Below are 16,194 nucleotides of genomic sequence, written 5' to 3' on the forward strand. Positions count from 1 at the left end.
AGAAATGCTCTCAGAGTCGAAGTAATTTTGCAGTCCCCACTCCCGCTAAGAGGGCCGTTTGGAGATGCTGCTAAGCCGAGCCGGGACTGGCAGCCCAAGAGAGACTTGCTCCTTCAGCAATTCTCAAACCCTTGGGAAGGATGCGTCCAGAGGCTGGGGACTCACGAAGGCACGCGTAAGGATCCGAGATGGCCTTGAGGGGGTCCCTGTAGTAAAGGGGCCTGCAGCGATGGCAGTGCTGCCCCTCGGTGTTGTGCCGGCAGTCTTCACACACGCCCCCGCTGACCCCGCCGCTGGCCAGGTACACGGTCATGTCGAAGTGACAGCGGTCAGAGTGGCTGTTACAGCTACAAGCTGGGAAAGGAGAGGAGTTACTGAGAGATTCACTCAGGGCTTGGGAGTAACACAGTTGGCATTCCACCCTCTAATCCATGCGTCCTCTCTTTGTCTTTCCTAATGGGACTCCACCTTCTTTTTATGGACATACCATGTACACAAACAGTTAAATTAGGTGCTTTCAAAAGATCTTTCTAGTACTCTTGTAATGCTCATAGACTCTATAAAATGTGTTCCAGAAACGTTTAATATATAGGTATTTTTAAAAGTCAGGTAACAACAGTAAATCATTTGTGTAATCTAGAAGCCCCCAAATGCAATATTTTTGTTGTTGTTCAGTAAAGAATACTTTTACATACTTTGTAAGTTTGAATTTTTACATCGTATGTTCTGCAGGCACTGGGATTCTCATTGAAGCAGAGCCTCACTCTGCCTCTCCTCTGCAGGCAGGAGAGCTGGCAGGAGGGGGCGCAGGTCATGTACATCCCAACCCGGTGCAGCCTGAGCAGGACAGGGAAGGCAGTCTGTTTGGAGGATTTGTTTGTCTTTGTGGTAATGTCTGTCTACACTGTTCATCTTGTTTGTTTGTTTTTTTTTCTTTCTTGTAAACGGCATAAATATTTGCTGGGTTTTGTATATTGTGACTCTTGGGTGAGGCCTTTTCATGGGCTCTTCTAGTGACCTTATTCCCCTGAATCTTATTTTTCTCAAGTTTGGGAAAGAAACTGAATGACAAGTTTGTTTGAAAGTTCATCAAAATTTAGAGGCAGCAAACACAGTATAAAAATCCCCCACATTGTCAGTCTAAATATTTTGTAAAAGGTCCAATGGCCTGTCAAACTTGAACCTAGACCTTATTTCTCCTATTGTCTGACATAGGAGTTTAAGTTCATACTCAGGGAATGCATGCTTACTCAGGAAGATAGTAGGGGTCTCTGTACCAAATCTAATACTCACCCGGTTCCTGGATTGGCATCCCCACTGATCTTATTACATGGCTCTGTCCTTCCTTGGAAAGGGCCCACCGAACATGTATGTTGTTTCATTTTTCAAATTAATGTTAATTTTTGGTGTGAAGGTTTGAGACAGTGATTCTTCCATGGGAGATAATGGGAGACATTGGCTTATCACTCAGCTTCCTGGAGCTGGAAGCCACAGGTTTGTTGCCTACAGTCCAGATGAACTACATGTTCTCCAAAATAAGGAAGCATAGACACACTCCGACTGTGCTGAGAACCCTTGTCCACTCACCTCTGCAAGAGCTGTCCTGGAGGCCTGCAGCTGGCCTCCAAGGGGCATCCTGGAAGAAGTCCTTGCACCGCTCACAGTTTGGGCCATCTGTGTTGTGCTGACAGACACACTGACCATGAACCTGTGTTGTGTGATGCACAAACAGTGTGAAAAGAGGGCTCATCTTTGAGGATGCTGTGGTTCTTTACATGGAAAACGAGATACCAGGCCACAGGCCTGAGACTTCATTTCCACTATGTTAGTTACAATACCAACCTGGACTATCTATTATTATTTGCTTAACTAACTTTTACAATTTAAACATTCAAGATGTTTAGTATACATTTACAATAAAATTTTTTTTTGGTATGTCTCACTGCTAGTTTCAGGGCAGCACATTGCAGCCCTCAACAAAATGAGGGATAGGATGGTGTATGTGTGTGTGTGTCCAGGGTGGTTTAGAAGCATAAAAGAGGGAATTAGAAAACAAAAAGAAATTAGACAAAGGTACATGATTCTCCATAAAATGCTCTAAATGTCCAAGTTCAAAGGGAGAAGTTCTATTCCTGGTTAAACATTCAGGTAGCTGGGTAAGAAGGTGCAATAGCCCCAACATCAAGCTTTGTCTGACTATAACTAATTGTTTAAAATTATTTAGTAGACACACCCCAGGACTCTGCATGAAAATACAATTCTTCTACTACATCACTCTTAGGGCTAGTCCCAAGGATGGAAGGAATTTTCACTATGAAGACACAGTCATTCATAGTGTAAGATTGTTACCTGGAGTGACCATCTTTACAATAGCAGATATTAGTCACACACCTTGGCACAGAGTACAACAGAACTTTAATAAATTTTGGGGAGAGAATGCATGAGAAATTATGGGTCCTCCTCACCAAATCTCCATTCCCTAAAAAACAAATTACAAAAGGACAAAATGGGCTATCTTAAAATCACAAGTTATAAATTCTGGTCATGAGTCCAGTAATGCCTATACATTGAAGGATTCACAAGACTCTCTGGAGAGAGAACTGAAGGTGCCCAGATGGCCTGTCAGTCCAGGCTGAATCACACCTGCCTCGACCACAGGCTGGCACGTTGCTGATCCCCATATAAAAGCTGATCTACATCGAGCACCAGGACAGTGAAGGGAAGGTAGGAGAGCCAACTTCTCTTCTGGGTAAGTAACTCACCATTCCAGGAGGGCTGAACACATCTCCCCGCACCATCTGTGTCAGGCCACATTCGCTAGCATGGCCATTGCAAAAGCAGCTGCCCCGAACCACCATCTCATACAGGGCATAGTAGTATTTATCAAGGGAATCATTCTGCCTCCTTCCAAGCAAAGTGTCTCCAAGAGTGTGGAGTTTGGTGAAGTTTATCCTCAGGTTTGTTAATGTAACAAGGTCTAGAGAAAGGGCAATAATAAAAATAATGAATCAATGTGCATTTAGGTTGTACCACTTCAAGGCACCCTTCTTGACTGGCATCTCCTTAATACACTACAGAAAGGTAATGACAAGGAATATGTCTAATGGGAGATTTTAGAAAAGAAACTGATGTGAAAAATATAAAGCAATTCATACCCTGGATGTAGGGGCTGTATGGGTTTTCTATTTCAAAGCTGGGATCCAAAACTTTTAAAACAACCTGTAAAACAAATGTAGGTAAATTTAAACTATTTTACCCCAAAATGTTATTATTAAATAGTATACTCTTTTTTTTTTTAAAGAGGGAAACATCAATAAGTGGGCTGACTCTTGTGCACCCCCTAGTGGGGATCTGGCCTGAAACACAGGCATGTGCCCTTACTGGGAATTGAACTGGCAACCCTTTTGGTTTGCGGGACAGTACCTAATCCACTGAGCCACACCAGCCAGGGATAAACAGTATACTCTTAAAAAAGAGATTTTGATCTTACAAGCAGGCTGAGCTCTTGCCTCCCAGGTATCATAGGGTACAGGTTATTATTAAGTTCTCATTTGAATAAAAGTACCAAGAAGGAAAAGAAAGCCATAAACAGTCATGTTGGCTCTTTATACATAAGAGGTCTGTGAAGGCAGAAGTCATGATTCCGAAGGTAAAAAAGGCCCCCGTTCTGGGTTGGGGTGGAGTTATGGGGCCACAGTTCAGCGAGTCATCATCAGTTTGGATCTGGCAGGGAATTCTGGAGCTGCTGTCTGCCTCAGTCCCTTCTCCTAGACCTGATAAGGTAATACCTGCCAACCCCACTCCTACCCGGACCCTCCACCAGTTACCGGTTTTGCTCAGGAGATGTTCCTGGCAGATCCCAGTGGAGTGCTGGTTTACAGAGCCAGGAGACAAGACAACTAGTCCAGAGCTGCACTAGCCTATGTGCTGCCTTGCAAGGGTTAGAAACATGCTCTTCCCCTGCCTTTCCCAGGCCCCAGTGCCCAGCCTGGCTTTCAGCACCTGCCCACCTTCAGCTGGTCTCTCTGTGAAGGATTATTTCTTAGAAGGTATTTATCATTTATCTGAATTTGAGATGAATTCAGGACTCATTTCAATACTCAAATGAGGACTCAAATGAGTCCTCATTTCAGGATTCATTTAAACTCTATAATTTTTAAAAACCAACCACTAAGTTCTATTTCAGCAAACACTATCTAAATTGTTTTCATCTCAATTAACCACATGAACAAAATAAAATGGTTTATTTTACATTAAAGAAATCCAAGAAAGGAAAGGCTACCTCACCGCCAGTGGAGGGTTCAATATCCGAATATCTAGAGTCACACACAAGGTCTCCCACTCCCTGGGCCTGGCCAGATGTGATGTTGGGGAAGGAAGTGGCACAGTTTTTTGCAAAATATTTAAACACTTTCCAGGTGTGTCCATAGTCTGTGGAACGTTCAACTAACATCGCAGCAGGCCGAAAAGTCTGTGGAAAAATGAGTTAACTTGCGATGCTTCACAAAGGAAGATCGTATTACCCACTTCATATTGAATATTTGATTTTCTAACTCTATATTTTCAAACCTTATTTGTATCCTTTAAAATCACTATACAAAGAACCTACCAAAATCTCTTCCCAAAAGTGGGCAGGCATTTATGAGCACATATTTTGCCCTATAATCTAATTCTATTTTAAAAATATTTGTGGCCATGTGATTTAATAATTGAAAGAAGATGGCATATTAATTTTTAAGAGGTTAGTGTAATTGATATTTTACAGCAATTTGCATGCAGTTTTCTTGGCCTAGAATGCTTTTCCTCTGGTACACTGTTACATATCCTTGAAAATCTACTGTGAAGTTTACCTGGATTCCCCAGAGCAGATTTAGCCTTGTCAGTGAACTTCTCACCATTCTTACCATATGTCTAGGCACTTATCACCCTGTGTTATAATTTTAAATTTATATATGTACTGAAATCATAACTAGACTGTCAGTTCTTTAAGGGCAAAGGCTAAGATTTTTTTCATTTTTATAACTTTTCATTTTATATTCATTTTTTTATTACCACAATTTAGCACCAGGCCTGACAGCAAAATTAGAATTTTGATGAATGATTAGAGAGTGACTATAGCACAAGGTTTTCTCTGGCATCTCACTAACCTTAGCAGAGATCCTTTAATTGTTCTTCCTTTTTGATCAAAGTCTTTCCATATATCCCTAAATAATTTCCAGTTCCTGTCTTTTCTCCTCAGAGTTATCTCTTCCTCATTTCTGTGGCCTCTAACCCCTAGTGCTTCGTGATTTCCTCTTTGCTACATATTCTAAGACATTTCTGTTGTCGTGGACCATGTAAGTTATTAATTAATGAGCATTGGTATTGTGTTTTTGTTCAAGAACAAACAACCGATGACAAAGCTGGACTTTGGATGCACACAGCTTTTTGTTCTCTGCAAGGAAGTGAGCAAGTGAAATTTCAGGCAGGCCCAGTGTTTGGTAAGTGTATAAAAGGGGCAGTAAACCTACGCATCTGTACCTTAAAGGTCAGAATAAGGTGGCTGAACTGAAATAGTGCCTCTAGGTCCAATCTGATGCTGACGTGATCAAGACCTAAAGAAAAATCCAGAAAGAAGAAAATCAGTGGTTTTGAGGGACCCCTGCTTATCATATTAATCCCTCGCTCTGGCTTGTCTGTAATAAAACCCTTTGAAATCACATGCTGGTGACCAGCACTCTTTCCTAGTCTGCTGGAGCGGTTTCCCATGCCATTCCATGTTCAAGAGAAGGTCTTTGGGAGAGCAAGCTAGGGTTTACTCAGAGTGTGCCACATTGATGTTTTGGTGGCCATGCTTACGGCCACAGTGTGGCAGTATTCCATAGGACCAAGAACATTTCCCATAGGGGGAACAAGAGGGCTCATTTCCTTGGACTCAAATCTGTACTACACACAAACAGGAGCTAGCAAGCTAGAGCATGGTAAAATCGACACACCCTGTGCTTCCAACAGCTGCCAACAATTATTTGAACTAGTTTTATTGTTATATAGCATAAAACACAGCCTGGAACATTCCCCTGGAGTGAGGCTCTGTGGGCCCCTGAATGGCCTAGTAGGAGACCAATGCGTCCTGGCCTGGACTTTGCACTGAGGTAATAGGCTGCCCTCTTCTCTGGCATGGATGTGGAAGATTGGCCCCAGTCTGGACACACTGGAAGCCCTGATCCCTCTGAAGAGCACTGTCCAATAGAAATATGAGTCACATGTGCCATTTAAAATTTTCTGGCAGCCAGAGTCATACAAGTAAAAAAAAAGCAGGTAAAATCATTTTTAATGTACTTAACAGAATATGTAAAAAATAATCTCATTTCAGTATGTAATCAGTATTTTTTTAAGATCTTATTTATTTTTAGAGAGAGGGGAAGGGAGGGAGAAAGAGAGGGAGAGAAACATCAATGTGTGGTTGCCTCTCACGTGGCCCCCACTGGGGACCTGACCTGCAACCCAGGCATGTGCCCTAACTGGGAATAGAACCGATGACCCTTTGATTCACAGCCCATGCTCAATCCACTGAGCTACACCAGCCAGGGCTGTAATCAATATTTTTAAAAATTAGTAGTGTTTTATTACACGTTTCCCCCTAAACTAAGTGTTAGAAATCTGGCGTGTTTTTGTGCTTGCCATATATCTTGATTTGAATGAGCCTTGCTTTTAATGCCCAGGAGCCATATGTGGCTTGGGGCTCTGGCACTGGCAGTGAAGCTCTACAGAACAGTGGCTGGACTGCAGTGCCCTGGGGTGCAGCGACCTTCCAGGGTGAATGGCTCCAGGAAGGGTTTGCTGCAGGTGGGGCAGCCACATTCCAGTCTCTGTCAAGGGCTCCTCACCCTTTCTAGAAAGGAGATCTGCTTTCTCCTCTCCAAAATTCTTGGTTGAGACCCCTTGTCCCTGTAATGAGCCTTGACAGAGGGGCATTCCCTCTTGGAGATGTGGGGCAAATGCTGGACATGTGGGTCAAAAGAGCTACACAGAAAAAATGGCACCACCCACTAGTGAAGATAGGTGTTTGTGGGAGAAACTGCTTTACATTCATAGGGAGAGTCCAACTAGTGTCAATGATGAGGATCCAAGATGAACTGGTATTTAGTAGACATCGATCATGTACTTGCCCAATGGAGGATGGAAAAATAGCCTCACACCATGCTTGCCCTAACAACCCCATGTGATATTTCTCACACTCCCTCTAGGGCACTAGGATCCCCTAAGGGAAATATGTTTACCTCTGAGGAAAATGGATTATAGCCCCAAGTGCAACATATAGAGATGTGGCAGATGGAACCATTTTGGGGGGCGGGGTTAGGACTGCAGAGCAGGATGGAAGAGGGGCCATCCTGAGTGAGCCAGTCTGCATTAATGTAAGCACATAAGGCCCAGGGCTGGGTGGCATATGAGGAATCCCTGGTCAGGCTCAAACTTAGAGTGAGCATCTAGGAAACACCAGGGTGAGTCCCAATAGCACAGTTGTTCATGACCAGAGGAGGGCACAGACCCAGAAAGGCAAGAACTTCAGTCAGTAGCCATCTATCCTTTCAATTCAATTTTTATATTGAAATCTTCAGCTTGCAGTAAGAAATGACATGTCCTTTACCTCTCTTCCTTCATGCATTGAGGAAGGAAAAAGCACATGGCGTGAACTCTTAGATTTCCCCTGGCATTATTAATTCCACTTATCAGTGTGTTTTATGTTGGGCTTTATTTACCAATACCTCATAAACTTCCTTATTATCATTATTTTTTACAAAGAACAAAAGAATGCAGAGACATTTTCTTCCCTGGCAAGGAAAGAGTGAAACATTCTGAGTTATGTGCTTAAAATACAATTCTATTTCTCTAGAAACAAATAATCTTTTTTAAAGTGAAAAGAAAATTTATTCTTATACAGGGCTCTGCCTTCTGGTGAATGCTGTTCCAATATAACTGCTTGCTCTGACACTGTTAAAATCATAAACACACCTTATTAAAAATATGAAGAAATAAAACATTGGAAAGGAACTTAATCATACCATTTTCAGATTGCCACCATTTCTTTTCTCTGTCTGGTTCAAAATTTGTAATCACATTCTCAATGGTGTGGCTGTTGGGTTGGGTGTGTGGATCATAAGGAAATCTGGAGTCACAAATGAAGCATTTTTGTTCCCCCTGAAAAACACCATCATTAACATTTAAAATAAAGAACTATAATTACTTATTGTTGATCTGAATTTAAAAACAAACTGTACCTACTATATTTGTCATTCAATCTGGCTAAAAATAAAAAGCAGAGGAAATAACAAGACATCAATTTTTCCATCAATAGATGCTTAAATGCAATAACAAATGAAATTAAAATATGGCTTAGAATTTTTATAAATTTATATATTTGGAGCAAAAATGAAAATATATGAGGAACCAATTCTTTTTTCATACAAGATGCAGATGATCTGGAGATTATTTTCAACTATAGAGAAATAATTAGAATATAACTTTGAGTGGAATTATTATTTTTAGTTAAAAGAAGAATGTTTGGCACAAAACTAATGAAACAATGGGCTCTTAGGTTAACTGCAACCATCATCCTTTCTCTCTCAGACTTACTTTTTGGCAGAAAAGCTTCCAATTCCAAAACCTTTATATCACACATGTGGATTTTATAAAAGATTTTCATAAACTCACAACAGAGAGCCCCACCCTCTTGTCTCGCAGACAAGGTCTTATTAGTAAATGGGAACTAACTTTCCATGAGATGGATTTTCAAATGCTTTTAACAGCCAACTTGGCCTTGGAATGTGCTCACTTGACTATGTCTGCTTGTAGCTGTACTTATTTGAAACACATCCTAGAAATAAACCCACAACTTTAGAGTCAACTAATATTTGAGAGAGGAAGCGAGAACATCCAATAGGCTAAAGATAGTTTATTCAATAATGATGTTGGAAAAATTGGAGAGTGCAGAAAAATGAAGTTAGACCACCTTCTTACACCACACACAAGAATAACTTCAAAATGGATTAAGAACTTAAATATTAGACCTGAATCCATAAAAATTCTAGAAGAAAACATAGGCAACAAGATCTCAAACATTTCTCATAACAATATTTTATTGGATATATCTCCCCAGGCAAGGGAAACAAAAAAAATTAAAATAAACAAATGGGACTATATCAAACTAAAAAGTTTTTGCACAGCAATGAAGACCATCAACAAAATTAAAATACAATCTATGGAATGTGAGAACATATTCGCCAGTACATCTGATAAGGTATTTATATCCAAAATTTATAAAGAACTTACAAAACTCAACACCAAAAAAATGAAACAATCCAATTAAAATATGAGCAAAGGACCTGAATAGATACTTCTCCAAAGAGGACATACAGATGGCCAACAGGCATATGAAAAGATGCTCAGTGTCATTAATTACCAGAGAAATGCAAATTCAAACCACAATGATATATCACCTCACTGCTGTCAGAATGGCTATCATCAGTAAATCAACAAATAAGTGCTGGCAAGGAAGTGGAGAAAAGGGAAACTTTTGCACTGTTGGTGGGAATGCAAATTGGTGCAGGCACTGTGGAAAGCAGTATGGAGCTACCTCAGAATGTTAAAAATGCAATTGTCTTTTTTAAAAAGATTTTATTTATTTTTAGACAGAGGGAAAGGAAGGGAGAAAGAGAGGGAGACAAATATCAATGTGTGGTCGCCTCCCAAGTATCCCCTAGTGGGGACTGGCCCGCAACCCAGGCGTGTGCCCTGACTGGGAATCAAACCGGCAACCCTTTGGTTTGCAGGCTGGCACTCAATCCACTGAGCCACACCAGCCAGGCTGAAACTGCCTTTTGACCTAGTGATCCCTCTTCTAGGAATATATCTGAAGAAACCCAAAACATTAATTTGAAAGAACATAAGCACCCCTGTGTTCATTGCAGCATTATTTACAATCCCCAAGATATGGAAGCAGCCCAAGCATCCTTCAATAAATGAGGAGATAAAACAATCACAGGACATTTAACAATGGAATACTACTCGGCCATAAAATGAAGATTTTACCCTTTGCAAGAGCATAGATCGACCTGGAGAACTGGCTTATTATGCTAAGCGAAATAAGCCAGTCAGAGGAAGACAAGTACCATATGATTTCACTCATATGTGGAATCTATTGAAAAAACTGAACTAACAAGCAAAATGCAGACAGACTCACATAGAGAACAGGATGACAGCTATTGGGCAGGGAGGTTAGGGGGTGGAGGGATTGAGCAAAAATGAAAAAGGACTCATGGACAAAACTGTGGTGATTGTTTTTGGAGGGGAGAGGTATATTAGTGGGATAAATGGTAATGGAAAAAATACAATAAAAAAATTAAAATACAAAAAAAACCTCCTAAGGAAATTTCCAAAGACTTCCAAAAGACTGCCCATGGCCTGTGCAGCTGTTCCAGGCTAATGTGCGGAGAATGGACTCTGGAGGAACATTTTTACAAAGCTTTCAAGAAGCAGGAGCTGTTTATTACCATCCCTTGTGCTGGAAATTGCTTACAACAGTGAATGCACTCATCAGTGTTTAATGAATGTTGAGTTTACATCCTGACCATGACTTGCAAGGGCCTACATGGCCTCATCAGGGCTGCCTCCTTGACTGCCTTCCCTGATACATTCAGCCTTAGCTACCCTCACCGCTTTTCCTTGAGCTTATTGAGAACCCTTGTGACTTAGAATCTTGACACAAGCTGTTCTCAGTTCTCCCTGAACCTGCACCAAATATTCCTATCTCTTGCTCCTCCCCTTCTTTGAGGTCTCTGCTTAAATGCCATCATCTCAGAGAAATTTTCCTTGATGTTTATGTAAAATACCACCACCTCCCACCCTTATTGCCTCTGCCAGTCTCTATCCCTTACCCTGCATAACAATATTTTCTAAGCCCTTATCACTACCTGTGACTATATTATATAGCGGTTGGATTTCTGTCTGTTGGCATAATTAAACTTTAAGTTAAATGAGGACAAGGACTTTGTTTTGTTTATGGCTGTATTCTCCTTACCTAGAATAGTGTCTGGAACATAGTAGATAATCAGTAAAATTTGTTGAATGAATGCATGATGATTTTAATGACTATTTCTGCTAGAGTCTATCAAGATAAACCAGCTTTTCAAGAGCTCCACATAAACTTTTTATTTTTTAAATATTTTATTTATTTATTTTTAGAGAGAGCGAGAGAAAGAGAGGAACGAAACACGGGTGTAAGAGAGAAACATCCATTGGTTGCCTCTCACACAGGCCCCAACTGGGGACCGAACCTACAACCTTGGTGTGTGCCCTGATTGGTAATTGAACCAGTGACCTTTTACTTTGTAGAATGATGCCCAACCAACTGAGTGACACTGGTCAGGCCTATAAAATCTTTTTAGAATTACTGGCCACTATAAACCTTCCACTTGAAGAAATAAAGGAACAATGGAAGCTAGCTCAATTCTCCTATGGAGAAGCTTGACCCAGGCCTGTCCCAAAAGAGCAGCAGAAACCCTGTGATTGAATCACAAGATGTTGAGACTATAAAAATTTGGGGGGGAAATGTTTATACTCAGGGCTTGTGGGCTATTCTTTCTGTAAACATTTCAGGAGCACAGCTGTTGCTGGGACTGGCTACAGAGGATGCTCAGCAGCAGAGACTAAGCGGGAATCCCAACTTGTGTGACACTGTGAGTCGATGTTGACTTGAAGTTTTTGAAGAGGATGCTGTGCTTGGTAGCAGTTTTTTAGACAACAGACAGGAAAATCACCCCCATCCCGCACAATGTTTGTGCAGACTAGCACTTGCAGTCCCACCTGTGAAACTTTGTCAGCCTGAAGATATTTTGAGATTTTTTTCAGCTCTAGGATTTTTAAGATTTCTGTGATTTTACAGACAAAAGAAGTTTCTGAAGTTTGATTTACTTCTGTTTTGGTGGTGTGAAATTAAGACATAGGAACATGAAGTTCTGATTATCGTCCGAGTATATCAGGGGTTGGCTAGGATGAGGGTAAGTGAATGCCAGTGGTTGAAGAACAAGATGGGTGATCTTGGGTTGGAAAGTTTCTAATGTTAGAGTTGAGAACCACTTCTTTGTCTACAGGACCTGGACTCATAAAGTCAGTGGAAGGGCCATCCATCCCACCTGACCTAAATAGAGTTGAGTAAACTTCTACAGTGTCATTTCCTTGCATGTGTAGAGAAGTTGCTTTCTTATACAAGTAGTTCCCAAACTTAGAACAGTGCTAAGCATTCAGGTATTGTCTCTACTTAATTATAATCACCCTCTTTTGTTAGAAACCAATGAGAATACAAAGCATTTCCCAGAGACCTCCAGGAGTTGCCTTGATGAACAATACATGGAAAAGCCTGGGCCGCTAACATTAGGCTTGTGTCCAACTTCCTTCCTGCACATCCTCTCACTGACAGCTTGACATGACCGCCTCAGGCTTTTCAGCAGGTATGAGGCACAGATGACCTGGGGTGCTTGATCTGCTCTCAGGATACAGGGAAGAACAAACTCTAAAGCAACCTGTTCTTTTAACACACTGGTCTTCAAGGAAAAAAAGGCCGCAACATATGTTCACGTTGGGATTTTATGGTTTTTAGGCAAGACCAAGACAGTTTCCAAGTGTCATTGTGAGGCTGCAGTGAATTCCAGGTTCCATACCCTTCTATCTCTATGGCAGGGCAGGGAGAACTCCTGGTTAGCATAATGGCCTTGAGGGCCTGATGGATCCTCAGTCTTTACCTATTAAGTCAACTAGGTTTATTCTATGGCAGCCACATTTTATAGTCATTCCCTTCAAAGGCTGAACCAAAAAGACTTTTCTGTTTAATTCTAAAGGTAACAAGAAACAGATTAAGTAGATCTTTCTATTTTCTGATTTGACAAGGTTTCCTGGACTTTGAATTGTGTCACATGTGTCTCTGATGATCTGAAAGGAATGTTGTCTCCTTCTTTACTATTGCCTGAACAGCCCCAGATGTACTTGGAAGAACCCACATCAGTGATTAAATAATGTCCCAACAAGTAAACAAAGAACCAACCCACCTCGAGGTAGCTGAGGATACAGTATTTCTGGGCTCCGCCCAGCCCACAGGTAGAAGAAGCGGTGAGCTGTGTGCTGCGTCCCACCAGGAGATTGCCGGTGGTGGGATAACAGGCACGCTTGTTGCATCCATCTTCAGCTTTTGCATAACTGAGCAACCCTTGAACATAACAGAAACAGCTACTTAGAAGGCAGTGCAGGGGTAGTCGAAGGCTTAACGAAGCAACTGGTTAAATTGGAAAGTTAACAGTCCATTTATTTATTTTTTAAAAGATTGTATTTATTTATTTTTAGAGAAAGGGGAAGGGAAGGAGAAAGAGAGGGAGAGAAACATCAATGTGTGGTTGCCTCTCCTGTGTTCCCTCCTGGGGACCTGGCCCACAACCTAGGCACGTGCCCTGACTGGGAATTGAACGCATGACCCTTTGGTTTGCAGCTCACATTCAATCCACTGAGTTACACCAGCCAGGGCAACAGTCCATTTATTTTTAATATTAGTTCTGTTGATCATTAAGACCCTTGTCCTAGATGGTCTTGGTGCCCTTAGCCTGATGGAAGTTTCTTAACCTGAGAGGTTATACCATCTGTGTTCTGGTCCTCACCTTGGCCAGCCTGTAGCCAATGACTGACAAATACATAGTTCAGTACATAATTCATCGCCTGAGGTTAGGATCAACTCCACTGTGCAAATTATGCTCAGAACCTCTCCACAGGGTTGGGGAGGCTGAAGCCTGACTCCAGCTGGTACCCCCTTCCGCCTTTGCTTCCTCGCCTGACTCCTCAGAGCGCTCTCTCAATAAATCACATACCCACAAATCCCTGTCTCAGGCTCTGCTTCTAAGTAACCTCATCTGAGATAGCTTCTCTGTACTGGGAATCCTCCATGTATCATTTTAGGGCAAAAACAGAGAAGAATACAGACACGAGGAATGAGAATCCTAATCCTGCCTAATAGTGTCCTAAACTATGTAAGTTCAATTGATCCATTATAATATGAGTTGTTGGGCTCAGATGTACCATGGAACAAATCATGCCCCTTTGGGACCAAGTGAGAGACGGAGTCCCAGTGTGTACAGCACACTGAGCCCTTGATACCTGCTGTCCGACAGATCTGTCTAGATGGGATTTGGTCACAAGAGGTGTAAGATCATTGCAAGGGCACCTCCATCTCGACTGTCACTTCAATTCTTTACTTTCTATGTGCAGCCTCTGAGATAGTATTCTTATATCTCAGTTTAAAAACTATTTTGAAAGTTCTAATTGTTTTAAAATGTTAAATTCTGAGTTAAGACAATGTTAAATCTTTATATTTGAATGCGGAGTGGGTAGGCTGAGCTGAACTATTTCCTGCCTGCACAGCTTGCCTGCAGGGTTTGCTCTACTATGTTGGAGCTACATTTTTGCAACCCGTAACACATTAACAGATTTGTTCATTGTTGGGAAGGTTGAAGAAAACAAAGTAGAATCTTACTGGGCCTAAGTAAGGCTAATACAAATATAAAATTAAATGCAGATACAATGTGAGTCAACTGTGACTTTTTATTGATAGCTATTTATAGTGTCATTCTATTTCTTCTTTTAAAAGTGAATTTGAACAAGACAATACAGTATCTTTTAAAGTTTGATTAAAGGGTTAGAATTCTGTTTGATTCTCAAGGCCAAAATCCAAGCATTAGTTTTCTCCTGATTAAAATTCAAATATAGACATGGCAATTTTGCAGAAATAAAATAGGTTGAAAGACACAGGACCGAGAATAGCCGAAACAACTTTGAAAATCTCTCTACTTGATATTAAAGCTTTCAATGTAGGGACAGTAAACAAGAGAGTGTAATGCTGGTAGGAGAGGCCCATAAATCAATGGAACAGAACAGAGAACCTAGAAATACATCCACACACATATGCCCAACTGATATTTGAGGTGCAAAGGCAATTGAATGGAGGAAGGATAACCTTTTCAACAAACACTGCTGGAGACATTGAAGATCCATAGGCAAAAATGAACTTTCATGAAAACTTTATGACTTATATAAATATTAACACAAAATGAATCATGGATTTAAATGTAAAATATATAAGCATAAAGGTATAAAACTCCTATAGCATGCAGAAGAAAATCTTTGGGACTCAGGGCTAGGCAAAGACATTTTAGAATTGATGACAAGAGCATGATCCATAAAAAGAAAATCTGATAAATTGGACCTCATCAAAATTAGAAGCTTCACAAAGAAATAAAAAGGCAAGCAGCAGGCTAGGAGAATATAATTGCAAATCACATATCTGACTGATGTCTTGATCTAAAATATAAAGTGTTCTCAAAATTCAGCATTAAAAATGAACCCAGCTCTGGATGGCATGGCTCAGTGGATTGAGTGCCAGCCTGTGAACCAACGGGTCCCTGGTTCAATTTCTAGTCACGGCACCTGCCTGGGTTGTGGGCCAGGTCCCCAGTGGGGAGTGCGCAAGAGGCAACCACACACTGATGTTTCTCTCCCTCTCTTTCTCCCTCCCTTCCCCTCTCTAAAAAAAAAATAAAATCTTTAAAAAAAATCAACCCAGCAATAACATGACAAGTGGCATGAATAGACTTGCACTGAAGAAGATATACAAATGGCAAATAAGGCCCCGAAAACGTGTTCAACATCATTAGCCATTAGGGAAATGCAAATTGAAGCCACAATAAGATGCTACTACATACCTATCAGAATGGTTAGAAAAACAGTAGTGACACTAGATGCTGGTGAGAATGTGGAGAAGCTGGAGCACTCATACACTGCTGGTGGGAATGTAAAATGTCTGGGGGACAATATGACAGCTTTTAAGAAAACTGAGCTTGTGCTTATCATACAATCCAGCAATTACACTCTTAGATATTTATCCCAGAGATATGAACATTTATGTTTATATAAAAACCTGTGTACGCATGTCCATAGCATCTTTATTTATAATAGTCAAATACTGGAAACAAGCCAGTTTTCCTTCAATGAGTGAATGGTTAAGCAAAGTGTTGGTACAACCATATCATGGAATAGTTCTCAGCAATAAAAATGAGTGACTCTTGAAACATGGCAGCAATATGGATAAACCTCAAAGGAGTTAGGCTGAGTGAAAAAGGCCAA

General features: G+C 41.0%; 1 protein-coding gene across 1 annotated transcript in view; it reads right to left on the reverse strand.

Moving 5' to 3' along the window:
- The window catches only part of LAMB4 (laminin subunit beta 4), a 116,712-nt gene that overhangs the window by 88,540 nt on the left and 11,978 nt on the right, over window positions 1-16,194 (reverse strand). Inside the window, exons 4-11 of the mRNA XM_045827792.1 lie at window positions 13,080-13,237; window positions 8,043-8,178; window positions 5,521-5,594; window positions 4,283-4,471; window positions 3,156-3,219; window positions 2,763-2,977; window positions 1,588-1,708; window positions 166-354 (exon numbers count right to left, since the gene is read on the reverse strand). Coding sequence (XP_045683748.1) covers window positions 166-354; window positions 1,588-1,708; window positions 2,763-2,977; window positions 3,156-3,219; window positions 4,283-4,471; window positions 5,521-5,594; window positions 8,043-8,178; window positions 13,080-13,237 — 1,146 coding nt within the window. The remainder of the gene's footprint in view (window positions 1-165; window positions 355-1,587; window positions 1,709-2,762; window positions 2,978-3,155; window positions 3,220-4,282; window positions 4,472-5,520; window positions 5,595-8,042; window positions 8,179-13,079; window positions 13,238-16,194) is intronic.

Source organism: Phyllostomus hastatus, unplaced genomic scaffold, assembly GCF_019186645.2.
Source record: "Phyllostomus hastatus isolate PE091 unplaced genomic scaffold, TTU_PhHast_1.1 phas_scaffold_78, whole genome shotgun sequence".
Lineage (NCBI taxonomy): Eukaryota > Metazoa > Chordata > Mammalia > Chiroptera > Phyllostomidae > Phyllostomus > Phyllostomus hastatus.